Genomic DNA, 27894 nt, shown 5'->3' with positions numbered 1-27894 from the left:
CATGGTGTGATCTAAATCTAGTACTGTCATAAATGGGAAATAAATCTTAGTTTATTTGAAGAACGTGTTCACAAAAGATGTTATATTTACCTAAACTCCAATTCAACTTCTCTCAGAAATAAGACTTCTCATATTTACAAGGCTATTATACATTCTCAGCAATTAAAATAATCCATGAGATTGATGCCAACAGTGATATATTGCAATATTAGGTTGTGACCCTCTGCCCTCCATTGTATCCATCTTAACATCTGGCTGTAGTCCATTTTGTGTCTACTGGTGTTGCTACTGTCCTCCATTGTGGCTCCTGCTGCTCATTCAGTTCCTGTTGGTTGATAATAAAACTATCATCCATTTTGTGTCTACTGACCGTACTACTCCTTGGGCTGCCATTGCGTGGCTGCCACCGTGTCTACTGTGGCTCGTTCAGTGCCAGATCCTGTTGCTTGATGGCCTCCTGGGCCTCCAGTTGCATCTTCTCCAGTTTCTCCAGGGTGACTGATTTCAGAGGCATCAGCTTGGGCTTACACAGCACCATGGTGGGGACGTCCTCCATGGACAACTGCCCTTTAGATGGTAGCATAACCAAGAGTGAGAAGTTACAGGCTTGTCTTCTAGTTATCAGAATGCAAACAGAAAATAAGACACAAACCCAGGTTTCCTGCATGCCACAAGCCTAGGAATTAACCAACACTTTACAAGACTGTCTTTAAAGAATAGACTCATTACTATGACCAATAAAATCTGCATAATTCCTCACACTATCAACATGGTATACTGTTGTAGTACCGTGCAGTTTTCCACTGAACATACTGTAGTTAAGTTTTCAGGTAAAGAGAAAGAATCTGGTGGGCTATGTGTAGGTGTATCTTTTGGGGTCAGTGACCGGTTTCAACAGTAGATGGCAGAGAGGTATTTTCAGTAGGAGTAAAAACCTGAAGGAACATAACATCGGTTGGCAGTTGGCACACACTTGGCAGTGTTTCGAACTGTTCCTTCTACTGAAAGGAATGTGTTTACAGTATTTTAGAGCATCTAACGTTACTGCAGAAGTGAAGGGGTGGCTGCTGTGTTGAGTTGCATGATAGACGAAATTGCTAATTTATACCACACAGTCTTTATTCATAATGGTCGTTACTCACCTTGTTTGGGCAACACTTCTCTGAACATCGATTTGACTTCAGGCATTATGTATTGTTAGGTCCAGCTGAAATAAAAGCATGAACATGAATATTTATAGTTGGCATAAGATTAAGGCACGATAAGATAGCTAGCTACTGTAGTTAATGAGCTGCACACACACGATTTATTTAGTCACTGATGATTAAAAACATATTTATCCATCAATCTTCAATCATATAGGTACGTGACGTTATCCACACGAAATTGATTTATAACCACAACATTACCACAATTGACAGATTCAGGTTGCCAAGCCAAACAAACCAATGTATGTCCCCTTCCGGGATTGTCAGCTGGCGTTTTCCTCTACGGTTTTACGACCCGGTTTAGAAACAGTGCATCGCATTGCAGCCATCTGGTGGGCAGAGTTGGAAGTTTATATTGAGTTCATAAAATCTCAAAACACTACACATCATATAAATGTGATAAAGAGATAAATCACGTATTTTCTTTACATCATTTAATTTAAACATATCTTATCTAGCCCAGAGAGAAAATAAGGAGTGAGAAGATATGTAATATGTAGAGGTAGGCAGTGCAGGGCTGCCAACTTTTGAAGAAAGCTTGGAGTGAGATTTGGAAAATAAAAACCACAGGAGGCTTTGAACATTAAACGAGCTCTCAGAATTTAACTACTTTGTTACTTTGACATTTAAAGTATGCTAATATTTTTGTAAACATGTTTTTTAAGTAATTTGACACTTTGTTCAGACAATAATTAAATGAGATAGGGAGACAGGCAAATGCTAGAAACAGTGGGAAGGTTGGAAGTAGGGATTGATCCCTGTTCTCGGGTGGAAGGTTGTATGTGACATGTGCCAAGGACACGTACCACTACACCAAGGCTCTCCACAGGAAATGTTAATATTAAAGGTGCATGGCAGTGGGTAACCAAATTATAGATCGCAGTCTCCTTGTCCATAGACTGCTTTCAAGGTAAGGACACAAACATTTGTATTTTGTAATTTGGGTGAACTCACTTTAAAATCAGGCTGGAAGAAAATTCAATTTGCTCTCCAAGAGGGTTGGCCACCCCTGACCCTGTATATTTTCCAAGTGCTAGATGTTTGAAAATGTTCTTGTTATAACAATACATTTTTCAAGAAAAATCGAACGAATATCAATATTCAGGTGGTTTATGCCTACTAGTTGAATATCAGTGGCATCATCTTACAATAGTGTAATAATCAGTAAGATGATGCCAAGGATCTTCAACTAGTAGAACATAAATTAATGTGATATGAGTTTATGAGTTGTGAGACCCCCTACCATCTCTGCCTAGCATGCACACCAGTGGCGGATTTAGGCATAGGCGACATGAGCAGCCACCCAGGGTGGCATCTTGCCAGGGGGCGGCATGGGGTGCCCACACAAAAAAAATATATATATATTAATTTTAAAAAACACAAAGAAACAACAAATATTCCGAATGGTGACATTTGCACGATCGGTTTTCTATCACTCATTTACACGTCATGTCAATGATATCATGTCACCGTGTGGGACTGTGGGTCAATTAACCTTGTCGGAGTGGGTGCCCTGATTCCAGTTTGTGAGCTCCCACTCAGAAGTACGAGATGGGAAGGGGGTGGGGGTAGGTTGACCTCAGGTCTCCCCACTGGAAGCCCGAGGTAGGGGGAGTGGGGGAATCTATCATACAGCACATCTCTAACTTTGTACAGTACTAATGTAATTAGTAATGCAATTAGTTGTGCAATTTAGTTTGTGTGTTTCTTGTTTGAAGTTCAACAGTGTAATAATCAGGTTCTCTTCTTTATAAGTGTGTTATTCTATATGTGTATTTGTGTGATATAGGATTTGTGCAATTTAGTTTTATTTGTGTTTTTTGTTAGCAATACGGTAATAGTTTAATAATTCAATTCTCTTTTTTATTTTTATTTATAAACTACAATTTGTTTCTATTTGTCTTTGTTACTTCTTTTTGATATTTATGAGTCTTATTTTTGTATATATATTTATAGAATTTAAATGTTATGATTATTTATTTATGTTGTTCAAAATGTCTGAATAAAAAATGACAGTTAGTGCAGAATGGTGATTTTTGTTTGTTTGTTGGGGCGCTGAAGAGGGGGTTCGCCCAGGGAGCCATACAAGCTAGAACCACCACTGATGCACACAATTCTAAAATGCCAAAAATTATATTTGATTCCTGGAGCATTTAATATCCAATGCTTATTTGTATGACTTATTCAAAACTGTTCATGAACGGCTGAAAAAACTACATAGCCTCATATAATTCATTTTCAGAGACACAGGTCAGCATATCAGATTTCAAATATTTAAATGCACTGTCAAAATTGGGAAGAAGCAGAATAATAAAATAAGTGTGGGGAATAGCAGTAGTGTTCTTGCTGAAAATGTAGCACAATGTTAAGAATGAGAATTGTTCCACTGATCAGACAAAATAAAGTAAATAGATAATACAATCTCCTGAAAACCACATAAATCTACCCATTCACCAAAACCAAATAATTGGTATATTTATTGTCCCCCCTCTTGAATCAAACGTACAGTGTTGGGTTCACAATCTGTTTGACCAAATTATTTGTTATAGTTACAAATTAGGTCACAATACCAAACGTCCCGACTAAAACTGTGTGGGTCTGTCTGCTGCCTGTTCGTTGTCACAGCCTAAATGCCAATCACCAAACGAGGGGACTAATGCAAACGTGGATTAAATCGATATTAGTACATGCTGTCTAAAGGCTGCATTCTGCAATAGGGACGGGAGTAACAGCAACCTAATTTTGTTGACGACGTGGTACATAAAACAGCGTGCTACCGTGGTCCACACACCTCATCACAGAACGTTGTCTCTCTCTCCCTCTCTCTCTCTCTCTCTCTCTCTCTCTCGCTCTCTCTCTATTTAGCGCCACTCAAATCTTGAGGGGCGTTTCTTTAAAACATGCCTCCAATCCCCTTGATCTCTTACATAATTAGGCCAATCATATGCTTCAATGTGCCGCTGTTCACAGCGCTGTGGCTCGTGATGTTAAATTGCAGGCGCAGATGCTCTGATTTCAAAACGATTTAGACCACAGTTGAAAAGTGAACGCGCTGTCTATACAATGGAATAATTAGACAAATAAAATCTGTACTTTTCAATGCGTGTGATATAAAAGCTGTGCCGTGAGAACATGAGAAGATCGTCAAATGCGTGTCTCACCGCCAATGCGTGAGAGTTGGCAGCTCTGGTAGTGGCTAAAATAGATGCTCATGGAGCAGACCTAATCCAACTCTTCGGATGTGCATTATTGTTCTAACTGACTGTTTGAATACGAATATAAACGAATTTATACTAAACCTACTAGCAATATATGCTTGCTTCAAACATTAATTTTCACTCCCAGGAAAAAGCTTTGAGTTATATTCCGGGTTTCTCTGACTTTTACACATTTATTATGACAATAAATATGTCAGGTAGCTAAATGACACATTTTCACCACTTTCACTCAACCAAACACCTTTTCTGTTCAAGTAAGTCTCGTGATACATTGGTAATGCGTGCGTGTGACGCAATTTGGTGGTAGGGAGGGGACCCAAGCAACAGCAGTGGTAGAAAAGAGGAGGAAGCAGGGATGGCAGAGTCACACCTCTGAAGGTAAAACAGTTCTATTATTTCATACCTTTCAATATACCTTTAAATCAAGCTGATGTTTTTATAGTAGGCTTCTTAAATGTCCCTTTTGTCATCCGCATAGCTTGGTTGATGACGCAGTACTGCCTTTCCGTAGACTGAGAACGCACTCTTTTGTTCAAGCTTTGTTCGGAATGGCCGCTGTTTTGAGAATGTTTTGTTTTTTCCTCATTTCACTACGAGAGCGAGAAAAGGGCGCTGCGAAAATGCTTGACGAGAAAACGGCCTTGAATGACCAAGTGTCAAACTGTAAACTAACGATTTTAACATAGTTGTTATTATGTGGGTGTCAGTACAGTTGAAGAAGGTAGCTCGATAGTGGGGTTGCGTGCTTGCTTATTTCCCCGTGATAGGCTCGCGATTGTCGGGATGGTGTTCCAAGAATGACAGCTGCTTTGGTGGGGCCTACGGGAACCGCACAGTCAGAACGCTCGGGTATGTGAGCTTTGAGGTTAACGTTAGCAATTATTTTTATAAATAAGAAGGCTATCTAGCTACTGAGACTGATATTTGTTTCCTCTACCAGAATTGTACCTAGATATGACGTTGTCATAGTTGTTTGCTCCTCGATTTGACTGAATGGTTGCAAAAAAATGTTTGTCAGCCTCGCTTAGCTTCTGAAGTTAGCTAGATGTGTTGACGTTTCGTTTTTTGATTTCATGACCAGTTGAAATAATTTAGCTAGTTTGCTTACAGATTTTGATAGCACGACAAGGGTGACACTAAATTAAGAATAGCTAACTATTTGCGGCTACTTTTCCCAAACAATCAATAGCTAACTAGCTAGTTAATGTTAGCCAGTTCGTAGGCTTGCTAACTAACCAACTTAACGTTAGTATGTGGCTTTGACAAGAACAGCAGGACCACCCCATCGTTTGCTGCTGTATCATACACACACAGGTTGGCTTGCGTCTCGTTTTTACGCATATCAATCGTGATCTTGAACGTAACTTGACTTCCACGAACTGTGGCACCGGTTTTATCCATAATCTCTCTTTCCACGGATTTGTCATTGGCACGGTTACATCCTGCTTGTGCTGTGGGCTGGTTATGTAGCAGCCTGCCACCTCACCAGTGCATCTCTTGCCATCACTGTCAAATGTAGACACACATTACAGGAGCTGCGTAGTATTAGGCCTATTGGTTGTAATCATTTTTGATAGTCAGTCAGTGAGAGAGTTGTTAAGCCTAACGTTACCTAGTTAGCTAAATGCTTTGTAAAATGAAAAAAGATATGCAAGGGAAAGAGTTTATTTCTGCTCTCTCACTGTCATTCATTCAGGAGTGGACATGGGGAGATTGATTGGGGGTTAAGGACTTTGGAACAATCACAAATATGGCAGCCAAATGTATTTGCACAATTGTAGTGTTTGTATCATATCAAAGCCTAAACCTATGTGTTATTCCAACATTATTCCTATGATGATGATGATATATGCGTATACTTATGCAATCCTCAAAGGGAGAAGACAGAGATGAAGAAAATTGGCCAGTCTTGAGCAAACATGACGCAACGACATGGGAAGACTTGGCAGGATTGGTAGTAGTGACTGCTTGCTTTGCCCAAGATGTCCACAAACTGGCTATAGGCTACATTATACAAGTAGAGGCTTAACAATTGGCACGTGAATTGAGGAAAGCTACAGTGATGATTATGATGATGCTGGTGGAGGAAATGAAGGATTCGTTTATGATTTGGCATGAAAACTGTAGGGATTTAAATATTGACAGTTGGGTTTAGGTTTTGTTCCAGAACTATGTTTCATTAGCCTGTCTTGTCTGGTACACTGAAAAAACAGGTATGATGATGGGCTCACTCATCCATGCCCATGCTCACGGCAAAATATTTATTTCCAAAATATGGGGGTGCTGCTGGATCATCATAATAATCAGAGGAAAATGGTGTCCAGCCTTCTCATTTTATGTATATCATCTATTGCACCGCCTGCCATTCATCCCAAACTTGGTTCCTCTTCCTTTCCTTTTGGTTCTTCTCCTTTTGGTTGCTCTCCATGGAGTGGAATCTGGAATGATACATTTAGTCAGTCAGTGATGAAAAATAACTGGAAAGTTGCTGAGCTCCGTGACCCTTGACCTTATGTGCTTTTTCTACAGCATGACTTCGCCCAAAAGTAATTTTTCTGGAGTTGGGGGGGGGGGGGGGAGTGCTTCTTCGGTTCGGTCACCTGCATATTATTAAACTAGCTCTCATGTTTGTTTCAAACCTTTGGGTACATTTTATGATTTTGAAGAGGAATTTAAAGAATAAACAAACAATGACATCCCACTGCTTGTTTAGGTGAGGGCCAGTAGGTTAGTTCTCTGCTTGCCGTTGCCATGTTTATTGTTGGGATTTTGACACTTGATGCACCCCAGACTATGCCTGGTGACCAGTCCACATCTCTCTGGCCAAACGCCACGCCCATTAAAATGTATTCTCCACAATGAGTCTGCATTTGATCTCCTCCCCGAGGACTTCTCGAATGCCAACACGTTCAAACCGTTCTGGTTGGTCCCAGTAACCCATGGGTGTGGCCAGAGCCTGAAGACGTGGGTAAAGCGGCGTTTCAGAAATGGTCATTGCTTTTGATACTCTGATTGGTTAAAGACAATTCAATCGCAGATGACTTGTTTTGTATAACGCCCCTCACGTTGACATCAGCAGAAAGGACTTCTACGATGGCAGTCTGACTGAATGATAGTTAGAGCAGCAAAATTAAATTCAGAATGAGTCGCCAGGCAACCCCAGACCCCACTGCTGTGTTGCCTTTATCCAAGACATGATTGATGTGATAGTAAGTAGGCTATTTTAGGGTTTCCACAAGTTACCAATGCCACAAAGTCAAAATTGGCTGTATTGTAAAAATACTCTACATGAAAACAAAAATGTGCTTTTTTGTCTTAAGTTTAGCAGTGACTTTGTGGCACGGGGTTTCTGACTTTTTGGCATCTAGTGACGACCCTATTTGAGGGACTATTCCCAAAAGAAAACACAAAGAAGCTATCTGCTTTGATACAACAAACTATTATTTTATACAGTAATGTATTTTGATATTCAACATCCATCACCTTTCTCTTAGTTCATTATAATCTGGGTTGAGTCAGAGGTCATTCAGTGATTGATGCTTTGCTGTCGGCCTAGTTCACAGTATACAGTCTGTCACATTGTTATTTATGTATTTTTAATATTCATCATCTCTTTTCTCATTTTATTAGTAGCCTTATATAGAGTTCACAGTTATCCTAAGTCAGTGAGGTCAGTGCTGCTAGATACTTCTCTGTTGAGTGAACATAACTGTTACTGAGAAGAGCCACAACATTTACCTACACAGCAATATTAAAGACCCTGTGTAGTCAACATTCAGTTTTTCCTGTGTATTTGTATAATATTGTACAACAGCTGATGACACTAACACTGTAAAAGTGTGAACACATTTGATCGTAATTTCCTGATAGTTACTGGTTGAAAATACAATCTACACAGGACCTTCTAATCACTTGGTTTTGCATAGGTGGAGTTTCAGCTTGCCTGATGACATCACCAGGGGAAAAGTAATTAATAGATAAATAACAGTTACAAACCTTTGCCAATAACAGCCAGTTTACCCACTCAGACCACTCTGACAGTCCTAGCAAATAATTTGGAGTTTTTTTGCTAATAAAGCAATACTTGTTATTTTTGACCATTTTTAATGGTGAGCTATTACAGAATTGATTTGATATAAAAACAGCAGAAATTGGGCCTTTAAGCTTATCTCTTTGTCATTAAGGGGATCAACAGGACCCCTTTTTACCCCTATAGGTTTTATGAGTCTTATGCTTTGAAGACCGCTCCCTCCCAAAGATTAGACGCACACAAACCCCTACTCTCAGCAGCAGTGCTAACCTTTCCCTTAGCTCTGATCTGTAGCCAAGCCTGCTCTTTTTCTACACTACACACACCTAGAGCATAACAGACAATGACTTTATTAGGCTTCATACTGTAGCCTATTACTACATACAAATGATGCTACTGCTGTACTACAGGCTGTGAGATGGAACCACAGAACTAAAATGAGGGTTAGAGGTTCCAAACCCTTCCTAGATAATCTATTTCTATGGGCATAACAAAGACAGGAACCAAGAGACTTTGGTTTTATATCAATCATTTTGATGTTGACGCTCTTGACACTTGTTGTCAATTTGTCTTTTATGACCTTTAGCTTAAGTCAGGCCAACCTGCTTACCAGGTTTTCTCAACATCACTTGTAGCTATTGTAGTACATTCATTGGCTTACAATGTCTTCTCACTTAACCTGTTGAAGTTGCCTATGGCCTAGCTTATTCGCTAATAGCGCTGGGTATTGCCAGGGGCCTCACAATACGATATTATCACGATACTTAGGTGCCGATACGATATGTATTGTGATTCTCACGATTCTATGTAGTTTGATTAGGGCTGTCCCCGAGAAATAACAAATCTATATTGGTCAACCGAGATGTCTGTTCTTTCAACCAATTATTTGGTTGACATTTTATAACGTATTTTTCCATTATATAGACTGAAAAGTCGTTGCTGAAATCCTTCATTTGTTTAGGAAAAACATTCCCTATACCCTCAATCCTTGTGGTCTTCACATGACACATGTATGCGTCACATGCGCGTGACCAATAGGGCCTGACCTATAGCATATCATAATCACATCAATAATTGGTTATAGCAAACTCCGAACACTGTAACACATTACAGCAAAATGAATGTAGAGGACGTGACAAACTCAAACGGGGGAATGTTTACTGGTTGCTCAGTAGTCAGTAGGTAAAGGGGAAGTCAGATGTGTGGAATGAGTTTGACTAGTTATGGAAAATACTGGAGATCAAGAAAAAGAAAGGAGCAAGCAGTGTGTGCATATTATGTGTGCCAAAAAGGGGCTGTTAGATTACAATAAAACATTTTTCTGACTTTTTGGAAGAATGTAAACAACACTAAATAAATTACAAGCATACCAGAGTTTGTAACGTTCGTGAATGAAATTTCCGAAATGGAACGGTTTGTTGTTTACGCTAATTATTCAAGGCTTGCTATATTTTATTTTAAAACTAAAATGCTTGATTGCATTTCAAATCATGAATGACTTGTATGCTGTGATATGAAGGAATTATTGATTTATTGATGCAGTACTGTAGCCTATTGAAATATAGGCCTAAGTACGGTATTATGAGTAAACAGGAGGTGCTCTTAGCCCTACAGCTCTTAGGCTTACAGCTTGGGGCGGCAGGTAGCCTAGTGGTTAGAGCGTTAGGCCATTAAACGAAAGGTTTCAAGATCGAATCCCCAAGCTGATAAGCTAAAAATCTGTCGTTCTGCCCCTGAACAAGGAAGTTAACTTCTATGGCCTAGGTGGGACGGTAGCCTGCAGGACACAGCCAGTGAAATATCAGGGCGGAAAATTCAAAAACAACAAAATGTCATAATTCAACTTTCTCAAACATACAACTATTTTACACCATTTTAAAGAAACTTCTCGTTAATCTAACCACATTGTCCGATTTCAAAAAGGCTTTACAGCGAAAGCAAAACATTAGATTATGTTAGGAGAGTACATAGACAAAAATAATCACACAGCCATTTTCCAAGCAAGGACATGTGTCAATAAAACCCAAAACACAGCTAAATGAAGCACTAACCTTTGACGATCTTCATCAGATGACACTCCTAGGACATTATGTTACACAATACATGTATGTTTTGTTCGATAAAGTTCATATTTATATCCAAAAACAGCATTTTACATTGGCGCGTGATCAGAAAATGTATTCCCACCAAAACGTCCGGTGAATGTGCACATCAATTTACAAAAATACTCATCATAAACGTTGACAAAATATATAACAATTATTTAAAGAATTATACATAGACTACCCCTGGATGCAACCACTGTGTCAGATTTTAAAATAGCTTTACGGAGAAAGCACATTTTTCAATATTCTGAGTACATAGCTCAGCCATCACGGTGAGCTATTCAGACACCCGCCAAGTTTGGGGCAACCTAAACTCAGAATTAGTATTAGAAATATTCTCTTACCTTTGCTGATCTTCGTCAGAATGCACTTCCAGGACTGCTACTTCCACAAGAAATGTTGTTTTTGTTCGAAATAATCCATATTTATGTACAAATACCTCCGTTTTGTTCGTGCGTACAGATCACTTATCCAAAGGCATAACGCGTGAGCGCGGTACCAGAGACAAAGTCAAAATGTTCCATTACCATACTTGGAAGCATGTCAAACGCTGTTTAAAATCAATTTTTATGGTATTTTTAACGTAAAATTGTGATAATATTCCAACCGGACAATAGCATATTCATTCAAGAAGAAAAACGAGGGGCGCGCTCGCGGGACCGAGCATATCCAATCCCTTTGTTGCCAGGCAGACCACTCAGTAACTGAGCTCCTATTATCTGCCCAGTGACAGGAAAATGCTCAAACCACTTTCTGAAGGCTTTAGACAGCCAATGGAAGCCTTAGGAAGTGCAACGTCACCCCACAAACACTGTAGCTTCGATAGAGAATCAAAAGAACTACAATTCTCAGACTTTCCACTTCCTGCTTGGAATTTTCTCAGGTTTTTGCCTGCCATATGAGTTCTGTTATACTCAGACACCATTCAAACAATTTTAGAAACTTCAGGGTGTTTTCTATCCAAATCTACTAATAATATGCATGTTCTAGTTTCTGGGCCAGAGTAGTAACCTGTTTAAATTGGGTACGTTTTTCATCCGGCCGTGAAAATACTGCCCCCTAGCCCAGACAGGTTAACCTGTTGGGGATAGGGGGCAGTATTTGCACGGCCGGATAAAAAACGTACCCGATTTAATCTGGTTACTACTCCTGCCCAGTAACTAGAATATGCATATAATTGTTTGATTTGGATAGAAAACACCCTAACGTTTCTAAAACTGTTTGAATGGTGTCTGTGAGTATAACAGAACTCATTTGGCAGGCCAAAACCTGAGAAGATTCCAAACAGGAAGCACCCTCTCTGACCATTTCTTGGCCTTCTTGATCATCTCTATCCAAAACAGGGGATCTCTGGCATAATGTGACATTTTCTAACGCTCCCATAGGCTCTCAGAAGGCGCCAGAACGTTGAATGATGACTTTGCAGGCCATAGCTGAAAAACAGTAGCGCATTTGGTAAGTGGTCGATCTGAGAACAATGAGACTGGGGCGCGCGTGCACGAGACTCCACCATGTTTACATTTTCAGTCTTTGAACGAAAACAGGGTTTCCCGGTCGGAATATTATCGCTTTTTTACGAGAAAAATCGCATAAAAATTGATTTTAAACAGCGTTTGACATGCTTCGAAGTACGGTAATGGAATATTTTGAATTTTTGTCACGATACGCGCCGGGCGCGTCACCATTCTTTACCCTTCGGATAGTGTCTTGAACGCACGAACAAAACGCCGCTATTTGGATATAACTATGGATTATTTGGAACCAAACCAACATTTGTTATTGAAGTAGAAGTCCTGGGAGTGCATTCTGACGAAGAACAGCAAAGGTAATCCAATTTTTCTTATAGTAAATCTGAGTTTGGTGAGTACCAAACTTGGTGGGTGTCAAAATAGCTAGCCTGTGATGGCCGGGCTATCTACTCAGAATATTGCAAAATGTGCTTTCACCGAAAAGCTATTTTAAAATCGGACATAGCGATTGCATAAAGGAGTTCTGTATCTATAATTCTTAAAATAATTGTTATGTTTTTTGTGAACGTTTATCATGAGTAATTTAGTAAATTCACCGGAAGTGTTCGGTGGGAATGCTAGTCACATGCTAGTCACATGCTAATGTAAAAAGCTGGTTTTTGATATAAATATGAACTTGATTGAACAAAACATGCATGTATTGTATAACATAATGTCCTAGGAGTGTCATCTGATGAAGATCATCAAAGGTTAGTGCTGCATTTAGCTGTGGTTTTGGTTTTTGTGACATATGCTAGCCTCTTACATCTAGACGTTCCGCTAGCGGAGCACCTGCTCCAATATCCAATGATGGGCGTTGCGCGAAACACAAATTCCTCTAAAATCCGAAAACTTCAATTTTTCAAACATATGACTATTTCCCAGCATTTTAAAGACAAGACTCTCCTTTATCTAACCACACTGTCCGATTTCAAAAAGGCTTTACAGCGAAAGCAAAAAATTTGATTATGTCAGCAGAGTACCAAGCCAGAAATAATCAGACACCCATTTTTCAAGCTAGCATATAATGTCACGAAAACCCAGAAGACAGCTAAATGCAGCACTAACCTTTTACAAACTTCATCAGATGACACACCTAGGACATCATGTTACACACAGCATGCATTCTTTTGTTCAATAAAGGTCATATTTATATATAAAAACAGCATTTTACATCGGCGTCTGACGTTGACTAACTATTTTCCCCTCAAATGCGTTCCGGGAAACAGTGCATCATTCCCTTTATTACTATTCGAAAACAATTTTTTAAATGTATATTGTCAATCTAACATTTATAGATGAATATCTCTTGAACACCTGTCATACCAGATTTTAAATTAACTTTACTGGGTAATCACACTTTGCGATAAAAGGAGATGCGATACTCAGAAAATGAGCCTGGAAAACTAGCGCCGCGCCATCTTGGCACAATCGCAAGTCACATCTGATCTTGTATAATATTGTCAATAATCGCCTACCTTTAGTTGTCTTCATCAGAAAGCACTTCCAGGAATCCCAGGTCCACAACAGATGTATTTTCTGTCGAAAAATTCCATCCTTCATGTTCCATTAGCCTGCTGTTGGTAGCGTGTCTCCAACTGCTCCGACGTGCGCGGGACAGTAGTTTCGGAAAATTTACTTTTTTCCTCCACTAGGTTCGTTCAAACATGTCAAACGTTGTAAAACATTCATCTTCAGGGCCTGTAACACCAAGAGAGCCAATAAGATTCGACGGGGACGATTGCAGAGTGTTTTGAAACGTTTCCAAAGGTGGGGGTAGACAGGGCCGCCGACGTCATAATGGTGATGGCCCATCCCCTGTGACCAATTTCCAATGTGTCTCATTGACTGAGTTTCGACTGTATAAGGCTCAAACCACTGTGAAAAGACTGGGGACATCTAGTGGAAGCAATAGGAAGTGCTCAGTGAACCATTGCTCACGGTGTGATTAATAGGCAAAGTGATGAAGTCGAGTCCACAATTCAGAATTACACTTCCTGTTTCAATCGGTCTCGGGGTTTTGACTGCCATATGAGTTCTGTTATACTCACAGACACCATTCAAACAGTTTTAGAAACTTTAGGGTGTTTTCTATCCATATATAATAAGTATATGCATGTCCTAGCTTCTGAGTTTGATTAGTAGGCCGTTGAAAATGGGAACAAATTGTTTTCAAAATGCGCTGTGGCGCCCCCTATCCTAGGGTATCCTTAATAACCTCTTGGGGCTAGGTGGGACGCTAGCGTGCCACCCGTGGTGCACTCCATCAACAGCAGGTGCATTTCAAGAGCGGCAAATTTGAATCCAAATAAATGTCAAAATTCAAATTTTTCAAAAATACAACTATTTTACACCATTTGAAAGATAAACATCTCCTTAATTTAACCACGTTTTACGATTTCAAAAAGGTTTTACGGCGAAAGCATACATTTAGAGTATGTTAGGACAGTACATTTACAAGAATTGTGTGTAATGTTTTGTCAAGTCAAAGACAGGGTCACCAAAACCATAAAACCAGCTAAAATGATGCACTAACCTTTTGCAATCTCCATCAGATGACACTCCTAGGACATTATGTTAGACAATGCATGCATTTTTAGTTCTATCAAGTTCATATTTATATCCAAAAACAGCGTTTTACTATGGCATTGATGTTGAGGAAATCGTTTCCCTCCAATAACCGGCAGTCAAGTCAGCGTCACAAATTAAATAATTAAAATTAGAAAACATTGGTAAAATATTATATTGTCATTTAAAGAATTATAGATTTACATCTCTTGAACTCAATCAACTTGCCAGATTTAAAAATAACCTTACTGGGAAATCACACTTTGCAATAATCTGAGCACTGCGCCCAGAAAAATACGCGTTGCGATACAGACTAGACGTCATGTTGGGGAGATCTAAAATCGAAAATACTATGTAAATAATCCATTACCTTTGATTCTCTTCATCAGATGTCACTTCCAGGTATCACAGGTCCATAACGAATGTAGTTTTGTTCAAAAAAGCTCATCATTTATGTCCAAAAATCTCCGTCTCGTTAGCACATGATGTAAGCCAGCCGGACTTCTCGTCATGAACGAGGGGAAAAAATATATTTCCGTTCGTTCAAACATGTCAAACGTTGTATAGCATAAATCATTAGGGCCTTTTTTAACCAGAACATGAATAATATTCAAGGTGGACGAATGCATACTCTTTTATAACGTATTGGAACGAGGGTACCCAACATGAACACGCGCGCCAGGTGTCTAATGGGACATCATCGTTCCATGGCTCTTGTTCGGTCAGATCTCCCTCCAGAAGACTCAAAACACTTTGTAAAGGCTGGTGACATCTAGTGGAAGCAATAGGAAGTGCCAAAATATTCCTAAGCCCCTGTGTTTTTCAATGGGATAGGTTTAAAGTCAATACAACACATCAGGTATCCACTTCCTGTCAGAAAATGTCTCAGGGTTTTGCCTGCCAAATGAGTTCTGTTATACTCACAGACACCATTCAAACAGTTTTGGAAACTTTAGAGTGTTTTCTATCCATATATAATAAGTATATGCATATTCTAGTTACTGGGTAGGATTAGTAACCAGATTAAATCGGGTACATTTTTTTTATCCAGACGTGCAAATGCTGCCCCCTAGACCCAACAGGTTAAGAGGCTAGCTTGAAAAATGGGTGTCTGATTATTTCTGGCTGGGTACTCTGCTGACATAATCTAATGTTTTGCTTTCGTTGTAAAGCCTTTTTGAAATCGGACAGTGTGGTTAGATTAACGAGAGTCTTGTCTTTAAAATGGTGTAAAATAGTCATATGTTTGAGAAATTGAAGTAATAGCATTTCTAAGGTATTTGAATATCGCGCCACGGGATTCCACTGGCTGTTGAGTAGGTGGGACGCAAGCGTCCCACCTAGCCCATAGAGGTTAACCCACTATTCCTAGACCGTCATTGTAAATAAGAATTTGTTCTTAACTGACTTAGTTAAATAAAGGTTACAAAAAACAACATATGGCAAATATAAATCAACTGGATGGTGTTCAGAGATAGATGGGAGGGGTTGAGTGGAGCTGAAGGATGGGACTAAAGACAAACAAAATATAACTAATGTAAAATATACTGTGTCTGTAAAATGTGTATATAGTATGTATAAACTGGAATTAGAAGCCTAAGTGGTGGCGTTCATTAGTTTAATCCAATTACTGGAGGGATGGTAGGGTTACATATTCATACACAGTACCAGTCAAAAGTTTGGACACGCCTACTCATTCAAGATTTTTATTTTTACTATTTTCTACATTGTATAATAATAGTGAAGACATCAACTATGAAATACCACACATGTAGTAACCAAAAAAGTGTTGAACAAATCAAAATGTATTTTATATTTGAGATTCTGCAAAGTAGCCACCCTTTGCCTTGAAGACAGCTTTGCACACTTGGCATTCTCTCAACCAGCTTCACCTGGAATGCTTTTCCAACAGTCTTGAAGGAGTTCCCACATGCTGAGCACATGTTGGCTGCTTTTCCTTCACTCTGCGGTCCAACTTATCCCAAACCATGTCAATTGGGTTGAGGTCGGGTGATTGTGGATGCCAGGTCATCTGATGCAGCACTTCATCACTGTCCTTCTTGGTCAAATAGCCCTTACACAGCCTGGAGGTGTATTCTGGGTCATTGTCCTGTTGAAAAACATGATAGTCCCACTAAACGCAAACCAGATGGGATGGCGTATCGCTGCAGAATGCTGTGGTAGCCATGCTGGTTAAGTGTGACTTGATTTCTAAATAAATCACTGACAGTGTCACCAGAAAAGCACCATCTCACCACCACCTCCATGCTTCACGGTGGTAACCACACATGCAGAGATCATCCGTTCACTAACTCTGCGTCTCACAAAGACATGGCGGTTGGAACCAAAAATCTCAAATTTGGACTTATCAGACCAAAGGACAGATTTCCACTGGTCTAATGTCCATTGCTTATGTTTCTTGGTCCAAGCAATTCTCCTCTTCTTATTTGTGTCCTTTAGTTGTGGTTTCTTTGCAGCAATTTGACCATGAAGGCCTGATTCACACAGTCTCCTCTGAACAGTTGATGTTGATGTGTCTGTTACTTGAACTCTGAAGCATTTATTTGGGCTGCAATTTCTGAGGCTGGTAACTAATGAACTTATTATCTGCAGCAGAGGTAACTCTGGTCTTCCATTCCTGTGGCGTTCCTCATGAGAGCCAGTTTCATAGCGCTTGATGGTTTTTGCGACTGCACTTGAAGAAACTGTCAAAGTTCTTGAAATGTTCCATATTGACTGACCTTCATGTCTTAAAGTAATGATGGACTGTCGTTTCTCTTTGCTTATTTGAGCTGTTCTTGCCATATTATGGACTTGAGCCCTATTTGGTAAAACATATATTCTGTATACCCCCCTACCTTGTCACAACACAACTGATTGGCTCAAATGCATTAACTTTTAGCAAGCCACACCTGTTAATTGAAATGCATTCCAGGTGACTACCTCATTTAGCTGGTTGAGAGAATGCCTTGATGACAGCTTTGCACACTCTTGGCAAAGGGTGGCTATTTTGAAGAATCTCAAATATATTCTGATTTGTTTAACACTGTTTTTGTTACTAAATAATTCCATATGTGTTATTTCATAGTTTTGATGTCATAACTATTCTACAATGTAGAAAATAAAGAACACCTTTTAGAACTTTTGACCGGTAGTGTATATATGGATGATTTATAAAGCCAGGTACATTTAACAGTTAGGTCATTGATTATAGGCCTAATTAAGGTGCTTTCCTCTCTCCTCACTTTTTTTAGATGATTAAGGCAAGGGCTGTTTTCTAGTCTCCTAACTTCGCTGCTGCCTCCAGCATTCTTCTCCACACCAATATGCTTGTTAACTTCTCTATTATGCACATAGCAACATGGTCTAGGAAAATGTGCCAATTCAACAACGCGCTGATGTGTTTCAGAACTGAGGACAGCGAACACTATCCAATGCAGGAGAAGGCACATTTGTTATAAAATATTATTTTTATTAGTGTAGCATCATTGTTCTTACATAATATAACCATATACAATTTCAGTAGCATAGGTCTTAGTGATGGACTGTGCCATCCCCACAATGGATCAGTCCACTCAAACAGGTGCCAATCAGACAGGTGTCTTGTACACCATGATTTTATTTTTTGCTACTGCTAGACTAAAGAAATCTTTAGCAGTCGACCAAAAGCCAATCAACCAGTCGACTAAATGGGGTCCACCGTAGATTCGATACTGTGATTTATTGCTCACCTCTGTCTGCTGCAGAGGGACGAGAGCAATGAGAAAATGTTTTTGATCAGTCATGGAGATAAGTGCGGAAAACAAATTGTCTCCCTATTTACAAAGATGGAGAGATATTATTGCACTGGCTCCATGCACACTCACTGGACTCTACCCACACACTGACTACACTGATGCTCCAACACACACACACACACACACACCGCATTATGACACCACACACACGCATTATGACACCACACACACTGTCGCACATAGACACACTTTCACACTCTTCACATACGCTGCTGCCTAGTCACTTTTACCTCTACCTACATGTACATATTACCTCTACTCCTTTTATATAGCCTCGCTATTGTTATTTTATTGTTACGATTTCTTTTTTCTTATTTGCTAATTCCTTTTTTTGTGTGAAAGGGCTCGTAAGTAAGCATTTCAAGTCTACCTACACCTGTTGTCTTCAGGGCATGTGACAAATATAATTTGATTTGAACAAGCTATGAAGGAAAAATACTGTAGTTTTGGTACAGCCAGCTAGCGCAAATAATATTGCAATGTTGTCAATATGATAGGATTTAGAGAACGACCGATAATCGTCCAAGCCGATGTATCGGGATGATATTGGCCTTTTCTATTCTATCGGCCCCTCTCTATCGGCTTTGCTGATAGTCCCTCTACATGGCAAAGCTGCTGCTATGCCAGCCTGAGCCACGAGCACTGCACATAGGGCTGGGCGGTATACCGTATTTTACTATATACCGGTATTGATCCACTGACCATTTTTTGTTTATCTTCTATAACAGTATTTGTATGTTTGGTTTGTAAATGTGATATGGCGTGTGTAACAAAAATATTTATAGTTTACACCTCTACTTGAGTCATCCCCCTCCGCTCTCTCATTCCATGCCGCTTATCACACCGACTTAGCCCCGCCCCCTTTCATTCAAGGAGCGCATTTGTTGTTCAGTCTGCATGGTCAATGCAGTACATGCAACAATGTTGATGACAACGATACATTTTGCTTAATGTAAATTCTCAAGCGTTCTATAATTACACTATGCGCTTGTCTTTTCTTAGCAAGTTTTAGTCGCTAATCGCTAGTTAGCTCGCTTGCTAGCTAATAAATGTACTGAGGCAAAGCTAGCTAATACAGCTTGATAACAGTGATGGTGTAGGCCTAAATCACCATGTTGTTTGTGTAACAGTATCTTCCAAATCAAAGAGGAATAGGCTAAGCATGAATATATTGGCTACATGAAGGAACTTTTAATGTAAGCAAAGATTATAGGGTCCTTTAGGAAACGCTGACTAACACTTTGGTTCCTATCCTGTCACAATAACTCCTCCCTGGCATTTTCATTTGTTGTCATGTCAAATAACACTATTCTAAGTGCCCACATTCTACTTCCATGATTCCAACAGTTCACCTAAGTGTTTTTGATCTAAATCACAGTTGCAACATTTGGTTAAAAATAAGGCTTAGATTTGTTGCCTGTATTGTGCAGCCCTATGTGGCAGTGTGGAAATTCTCAAATAAGTGCACAAAGAAATGTACTGTGAAAAATACCATGATATGATAGCCCTATCTCTAATTGCACAATGCTGAGGAATGTCTAGCTGGGAAAATCAACCACAGCGGCAAGCTGGCTCATTCTCCAACAGGAAGGTGCAGTACTGAGAAATGGAGGAATTGACACTATGACCAAAATAAAATATTTGTGTAGTTAATTCAGTAATAGTAAGGCTTGTGTCGATGTGCCCGGACATGCATGCATGCAGTAAGCAAGCATCGAATATCCCCCGCGATATGCAACTTTTCAGGGAAGTTAGGAACCAATATACACAGGCAGTTAGGAAAGCAAATGATAGCTTTTTCAAACAGAAATTTGCATCCTGCAGCACAAACTCCAAAAAGTTCTGGGACACTAAAGTCCATGGAGAATAAGAGCACCTCCTCCCAGCTGCCCACTGCACTGAGGCTAGGAAGCACTGAGGCTGGGAAACACTGTCACCACTGATAAATCCACGATAATTGAGAATTTCAGTAAGCATTATTCTATGGCTGGCCAGGCTTTCCACCTGGCCACCCCTGGTCAACAGCCCTGCACCCCCCACAGCAACTTGCCCAAGCCTCCCCCATTTCTCCTTCACCCAAATCCAGATAGCTGATGTTCTGAAAGAGCGGCAAAATCTGGACCCCTACAAATCTGCAGGGCGTGACAATCTGGACCCTCTCTTTCTAAAATGATCAGCCAAAATTGTTGCAACCCCTATTACTAGCCTGTTCAACCTCCTACTTCGTATTGTCTGAGATCCCCAAAGATTGGAAAGCTGCCGCGGTCATCCCCCTCTTCAAAGGGGGAGACACTCTAGGCCCAAACTACTACAGACCTATATCTATCCTACCCTGCCTTTCTAAGGTCTTTGAAAGCCAAGTTAACAAACAGATCACCGACCATTTCGAATCCCACCGTACCTTCTCCGCTATGCAATCTGGTTTCCGAGCTGGTCATGGGTGCACCTCAGCCACGCTCAAGGTCCTAAACGATATCATAACCGCCATAGATAAGAGACAATACTGTGCAGCTGTATTTATAGACCTGGCCAAGGATTTCGACTCTGTCAATCACCACATTCTTATCGGCAGACTCAACAGCCTTGGTTTCGCAAATGACTGCCTTGCCTGGTTCACCAACTACTTCTCCGATAGAATTCAGTGTGTCAAATCGGAGACCCTGTTGTCCGGACCTCTGGCCGTCTCTATGGGGGTGCCACAGGATTCAATTCTTGGGCTGACTCTTTTCTCTGTATACATCAATGATATCGCTCTTGCTGCTGGTGATTCTCTGATCCACCTCTACGCAGACGACACCATTCTGTATACTTCTGGCCCTTCTTTGGACACTGTGTTAACTAACCTCCATACGAGCTTCAATGCCATACAACTCTCCTTCCGTGGCCTCCAACTGCTCTTAAATGCAAGTAAAACTAAATGCATGCTCTTCAACCGATCGCTACCAGCACCTGCCTGCCCGTTCAGCATCACTACTCTGGACCATTCTGACTTAGAATATGTGGACATCTACAAATATCTAGGTGTGTGGTTAGACTGTAAACTCTCCTTCCAGACTCACATTAAGCATTTCTAATCCAAAATTACATCTAGAATTGGCTACCTATTTCGCAACAAAGCATCCTTCACTCATGGTGCCAAACATACCCTCGTAAAACGGACTATTCTACCGATCCTTGGCTTCGGCGATGTCATTTACAAAATAGCCTCCAACACTCTACTCAGACTGCATCCAATTTGCTATCACAGTGCCATCCGTTTTGTCACCAAAGCCCCATATACTACCCACCATTGCGACCTGTATGCTCTCATTGGCTGGCCCTCGCTTCATATTCGTCGCCAAACCCACTGGCTCCAGGTCATCTATAAGTCTTTGCTAGGTAAAGGTCAGCCTCATCTCAGCTCACTGGTCACCATAGCAGCACCCACCCGTAGTACGCGCTTCAGCAGGTATATTTCACTTGTCACCCCCAAAGCCAATTCATTTTATGGCCGCCTTTCCTTCCAGTTCTCTGCTGCCAATGACTGGAACGAATTGCAAAAATCACTGAAGCTGGAGACTCATATCTCCCTCACTAGCTTGAAGCACCAGCTGTCAGAGCAGCTCACAGATCACTGCACCTGTACATAGCCCATCTGTAAATAGCCCATCCAACTACCTCATCCCCATGCTGTTATTATTTTTTGCTCCTTTGCACCCCAGTATCTCTACTTGCACATTCATCTTCTGCACATCTATCACTCCAGTGTTTAATTGCTAAATTGTAATTATTTTGCCACTATGGCCTATTTATTGCCTTACCTCCCTTATGTTACCTCATTTGCACACACTGTATACAGACTTTTTTCTTATTGTGTTATTGACTGTATGTTTGTTTATTCCATGTGTAACTCTGTTTGTGTCGGAGTTGTAAATGAGAACTTGTTTTCAACTAGCCTACCTGGTGAAAAAAAAAATAAGCTAGCTAAGCACATAGCTATGTGACCTGTTAGCAAAGATTACGATTATTAGCCATTTCATCTGTGGTGTTAGCTAGCTATATTAGCTACTATGCTAGCTAGATAAGCATGGTCCTAAGATATCAGATAGCTAGCTACGTTGGCTATTAGCCCCTAACATTAGCTGGTTGTCATTTTTACACATGCACCATTTTCGGCAACAAGATATTTCCCCCTACCCTCGTTGTCCTTGTTAGATATTATGTACATTTATGACTTGGTAGCAAATGCCATTGCCATTGAACTAGTTGTCATAGTAGCAGTACACAGCACCAAGTGATATGAGCGATGGAAAGAGATATGAAAGTAAACGGCGTTACAGCCTCACTCTATCCAATCGTAGCAGTAGGATACAAGTTAGAACCCGCCTGTTTCTTGACAGATGGCTGAACTAGCCAATTGAGTTGTTTTGGATTTTGTCCTGGTAGGTGAGTTGTTTACAGTTGTGTCCTGACAGCAGAAAAAAATTAAAATAATTCCCGATCACAGAAAATTACAAATACTAGTTTCATTAGCATCCGTGATCACAAATCATGAAGTTACGTTAGACCCATTTACATTGAATTGATGTTATTTTATATCTTCAATGATGCTTCTATGCAAATGTTGTTGATCAGTAGGCTAATATATTGTGTATTTGGACCCCTTGACTTTTTCCACATTTTGTTACGTTGCAGCCTTATTCTAAAATTGATTCAGTCGTTTTTTTCCCCCTCAATCTACACACAATACCCCATAATGACAAAGCAACAAAAAACAGTATTTAGAATTTTTTGGTAATTTATAAAATAAAACAGAAATTTCAGACCCTTTACTCAGTGCTTTGTTAAAGTACCTTTGGCAGAGATTACAGCCGCAAGTCGTCTTGGGTATGACTCTAGAAGCTTGGCAGACCTGTATTTGGGGAGTTCCTCCCATTCTTCTCTGCAGATCCTCTCAAGCTCTATCAAGTTGGATGGAGATTTGCACAACTTTTTCCTGGTCTCTCCAGAGATGTTCGATCGGGTTCAAGTCCGGGCTCTGGCTGGGCCACTCAAGGACTTTCAGAGACTTGTCCCGAAGCCACTCCTATGTTGTTTTGGCTGTGTGCTTGTTGTCCTTTTGGGTTGTTGTCCTTTTGGAAGGTGAACCTTCACCCCAGTCTGAGGTCCTGAGCACTCTGGATCAGGTTTTCATCAAGGATCTCTTGGTACTTTGCTCGGTTCATCTTCCCCTCGATCCTGACTAGTCTCCCAGTCCCTGCCGCTGAAAAACATCCCCACAGCATGATGCTGCCACCACTATGCTTCACCGTAAGGATGGTGCCAGGTTTCTTCCAGATGTGACGCTTGGCATTCAAGCCAAAGAGTTCAATCTTGGTTTCATCAGACCAGAGAATCTTGTTTCTCATGGTCTGAGAGTCTCTTTAGGTGCCTTTTTGGCAAACTCCAAGCGGCTTTTATGTACCTTTTACTGAAGAGTGGCTTCTGTCTTGCCACTCTACCATAAAAGTTTGATTGGTGTAGTGCTGCAGAGATGGTTGTCCTTCTGGAAGGTTCTCATCTCCACAAAGGAACTCTGGAGCTCTGTCAGAGTGTGGGTTCTTGGTCACCTCCCTGACCAAGGCCCTTCTTCCCCCGATTGCTCAGTTTGGCCAGCTCTAGGAAGAGTCTTGGTGGTTCCAAACTTCTTCCATTAAGAATGATGGAGGCCACTGTGTTCTTGGGGACCTTCAATGCTGCAGAAATGTTTTGGTACCCTTCCCCAGATCTGTGCCTCGACACAATCCTGTCTCTGAGCTCTACAGACAATTCCTTCTACCTCATGGTGTGGTTTTTGCTCTGACATGCACTGTCAATTGTGGGGCCTTATGTGTGCCTTTCCAAATCATGTCCAATCAATTGAATTGACCACAGGTGGACTCCAATCAAGTTGTAGAAACATCAAGGTTGATCAATGTAAACAGGATGCACCTGAGCAAAGGGTCTGAATACTTATGTAAATAAGGTATCTGACTCCACTGATCAGCCAAAACTAGCTCAATAACTTGATGCATGCATTGTGAGTAGGCATATGCCATCTTCATTTACATTTTATCAAGAGATTTACCATTCAAATAAAATTATTACCATTATGTTTTGAAGTTAGATTAGTAAAATGTATTGTTTGATTTTAAAATTGATACATTAATGCGTACATGGCTCTCTGGGCAAATTCTGTTATCAAAATGTTCATATTTTAAAGCGGCAATCAGTAGTAGAAACAATAGTAAAGCGTACTCCCCACCCCTGGTTCGGTAAAAAGCTGAGGCATGGGGCTGGAGACATTGAATCACTCTCAAATTCATAGCTTTGGATGCAAGGATTGGTCATCCATGATATCAACATTAGTTTTAACCATGTTTTGAGGCAATATAGTGTTTGTTTACATTTACTTTGTTTACAAACATTGGAGTGAAATAAGATTATTTGGGGTTCTGTTGGGGTGTGACAGTTGAATTAAGCTCATGAGGCATTTATACGTTTATATTCATCAAGAATCAATGGGTACATATCATTAGTCCAAAAATGAATGTAGAAACTGCCGATTGCCCCTTTAATGATATTGAATATCGGCCTAAAATATCATCCATCTGCCTCCTTTTTTATAGATATTTTTCTACCGCTATTCACTAAGATATCAAATGTGATTTTGACTCGTCATTTCAAATATGATCACGTTGAACAGCCTTTTGACTCATTGTCTGTTTTATTCAACAGCATTCAAAAAGCCCAAAGGATGAGAACCTCAATGACCTTTCTAGTCTGAACTGGCTTCAAACCGAACTGAGGGATAATCGTCTACAGTTCAAACAACTAGGTGACCCATGGCTGCCACCACCACTCCTGTCAAGTCACAGCTTCAAAGGATTTACTCCCCTATGGCGTTCTGAGAAACGAAACCGCTTGGATCACAGGGATTTATTTGTGAAGTAAATGTATAGGCCTACACAGGTATGTATCAGCTGGTGTGTTTATAAAGGTCGTCTCCTGCTCTTATCCCTCTCCACGCCTACTTGTCTGTTGACTGCTTTTTTGAGGGAAAACTCCAAACAAACCAAGGAGAGTGACAGTTGGGGTGTTGCGGTCCCATGAGAGACTCCGCAGGGGGACCGACAATCACGTCGACGCCATGAGTAGTACTTTAGGTAACAAAGACAAAGACTGGAAAGAGAAGGACCTGAAAGGAGGTCCGACAGGAGGGAAAGAAAGGGAAAAAGAGGCCAAAGCGGCCCTGGCTGGCTTAGGCGGCAAAGACTGCGGCAAGGATCCCAAGGCCAAAGGGAAAGATGCCAAAGAAGGAAAGAAGGATGCAGGCTCCGCGTCGCCCGCCGTCGCCTTCTCCGTGGACAACACGATAAAGAGGCCCAACCCGGCGCCGGGGACGCGCAAGAAGTCCAGTAACGCCGAGGTAAGATGAGATACTTTATTACAAAACACACAGCCTAACATATCATAACGTACACATTTGTGGCTGAAAATATTGATTTTTTAAAAAATCTAAACTAATATTAATAAGACACATTATTTGTGTTCCTATGTGGTAGTTGGTAGAGCATAGCGCTTGCAACGCTATGGTCAAGGGGTTTGTTTCCTGCAGGGGCTACTCATAAGAAAATTAATGTACGATACGATATACTTTATTGTCCATTTACATGTAAATTAATTTTGAAGTTGCAGAGATGCATACATACCTGTTCAAAAGTTTGGGGTCACTTAGAAATGTCCTTGTTTTTTGAAAGAAAAGCAAAAAAAATTGTCAATTTTAAAATAACATAATTGATCAGAAATACAGTGTAGACATTGTTAATGTTGTAAAAGATTATTGTAGCTGGAAACTGCTGATTTAAAAAAATAATAATAATAATAAAAAAAAATTAAATGGAATATCTACATAGGGTTACAGAGGCCCATTATCAGCAACCATCACTCCTGTGTTCCAATGGCACGTAGTGTTAGCTAATCCAAGTTTATCATTTTAAAAGGCTAATTGATCATTAGAAAACCCTTTTGCAATTGTGTTAGCACAGGTGAAAACTGTTGTGCTGATTTTAAAGAAGCAATTAAATTGGCCTTCTTTAAACTAGTTGAGTATCTGGAGCATCAGCATTTCTGGGTTTGATTACAGGTTCAAAATGGCCAGAAACAAAGAACTTTCTTATGAAACTCGTCAGTCTATTCTTGTACTACTCACTTCACAGAACAGCACAAACCGGCTCTAACCAGAATAGAAAGAGGAGTGGGAGGCCCCGGTGCACAACTGAGCAAGAGGACAAGTACATTAGAGTCTAATTTGAGAAACAGACGCCTCACAAGTCCTCAAATGGAAGCTTCATTAAATAGTACCTGCAAAACACCAGTCTCAACGTCAACAGTGAAGAGGCGACTCCGGGATGCTGGCATTCTAGGCAGAGTTGCAAAAAAAAAAAAAAAACATATCTCAGACTGGCCAATAAAACGAAAAGATTAAGATGGGCAAAAGAAGAGACACTGGACAGAGGTACTCTGCCTAGGAGGCCAGCATCCCGGAGTCGCCTCTTCATTGTTGACGTTGAGACTGGTCTTTTGCGGGAACTATTTAATGAAGCTGCCAGAATTATTTATATATATATATATTATACACACACACACATATGTACATATGTAGGTAATCCATCCACCTGACAAGTGGGGCATATCAAGAAGTTGACTCAACAGCATGATCATTACACAGGTGCACCTTGTGCTGGGCACAATAAAAGGCCACTCTAAAATGTGCAGTTTTGTCACACTGCAAGCTCCCTCAACTTGAGACAACCATGGCATTCATGGTTGTGTCAAGTTGAGGGAGCTTGCAGTTGGCATGCTGACTGCAGGAATGTCCACCAGAGCTGTTGCCAGAGAATTTTCATGTTAATTTCTCTAGCATAAGCCGCCTCCGTCATTTTAGAGAATTTGGCAGTACGTCCAACAGGCCTCAAAACCGCAGACCACATGTATGGCGTTGTGTAACTTTCGGATACAGATGTAAAGTATGTATAAAAGATAATGGACCAATATACTTTTCAATGAGAACAAATATTCTGTCTGAAATGTATGTTTGAGTCACTCCGATGGCAAAATGTGTAGAATTGCAGGAAATTGGCTTTAAAATTGCACATTTTTGTCTCCGCTACATGGCAAAATGTGTAGAAATTTCCAAACAATTGGGTTGGCGTCCACACCATGGCCACGCCCCTGCCACGCCCACCACCTAAGCCCAATTTTGATCCAGAAAAAACTTGTGTATTATTATTCTATATCACACAACACAGCGTTTCTCAAACTCAGTCCTGGGGACCCCAAGGGGGGGCACATCTTTTTTTTATTCTAGCACTGCACCATTCATTCAAATAATCAAAGCTTGTTGATGAGTCGATTATTTAAATTAGCTATGTAGTGCTAAGGCAAACTAACCGTGGGTCCT

At 40.4% G+C, this 27894-nt stretch overlaps 2 protein-coding genes across 3 annotated transcripts in view; one reads left to right on the top strand and one right to left on the bottom strand.

The window, feature by feature from the left end:
• Positions 1 to 31: 31 nt before the first annotated feature.
• bbip1 (BBSome interacting protein 1) lies at positions 32 to 1499 on the bottom strand. 2 transcript variants are annotated; one of them, XM_014180786.3, is made up of 3 exons: positions 1410 to 1499; positions 1143 to 1207; positions 32 to 567 (listed from the first exon to the last, which is right to left on the bottom strand). In XM_014180786.3, exons 2-3 carry the CDS (start codon positions 1186 to 1188, stop codon positions 413 to 415), a joined length of 201 nt encoding a protein of 66 aa, XP_014036261.1. In that variant the 5' UTR covers positions 1189 to 1207; positions 1410 to 1499; the 3' UTR covers positions 32 to 412. The 2 variants fall into 2 exon arrangements, with proteins under 2 accessions (XP_014036261.1, XP_014036272.1); XM_014180797.3 differs by having other exon boundaries at positions 1447 to 1480.
• A 3200-nt stretch (positions 1500 to 4699) lies between these two features.
• LOC106590140 (leucine-rich repeat protein SHOC-2) overlaps positions 4700 to 27894 on the top strand; it is a 36635-nt gene continuing 13440 nt past the window's right edge. Inside the window, exons 1-2 of the mRNA XM_014180771.3 lie at positions 4700 to 4804; positions 25170 to 25860. Coding sequence (XP_014036246.1) covers positions 25582 to 25860 — 279 coding nt within the window. The 5' untranslated portion in view covers positions 4700 to 4804; positions 25170 to 25581. The remainder of the gene's footprint in view (positions 4805 to 25169; positions 25861 to 27894) is intronic.

Source organism: Salmo salar, chromosome 02, assembly GCF_965601325.2.
Source record: "Salmo salar chromosome 02, fSalSal1, whole genome shotgun sequence".
Classification (NCBI taxonomy): Eukaryota; Metazoa; Chordata; class Actinopteri; order Salmoniformes; family Salmonidae; genus Salmo; species Salmo salar.
This window is presented reverse-complemented; position numbering and strand designations above follow the sequence as displayed.

Excerpts from the sequence above, each read along its gene's own strand:
- bbip1 (XM_014180786.3), bottom strand. The coding sequence starts at position 1,188 with ATGCCTGAAGTCAAATCGATGTTCAGAGAAGTGTTGCCCAAACAAG. Across the intron at positions 568-1,142 it reads AGAAGTGTTGCCCAAACAAG|GGCAGTTGTCCATGGAGGAC; the intron begins GTGAGTAACGAC and ends TACCATCTAAAG.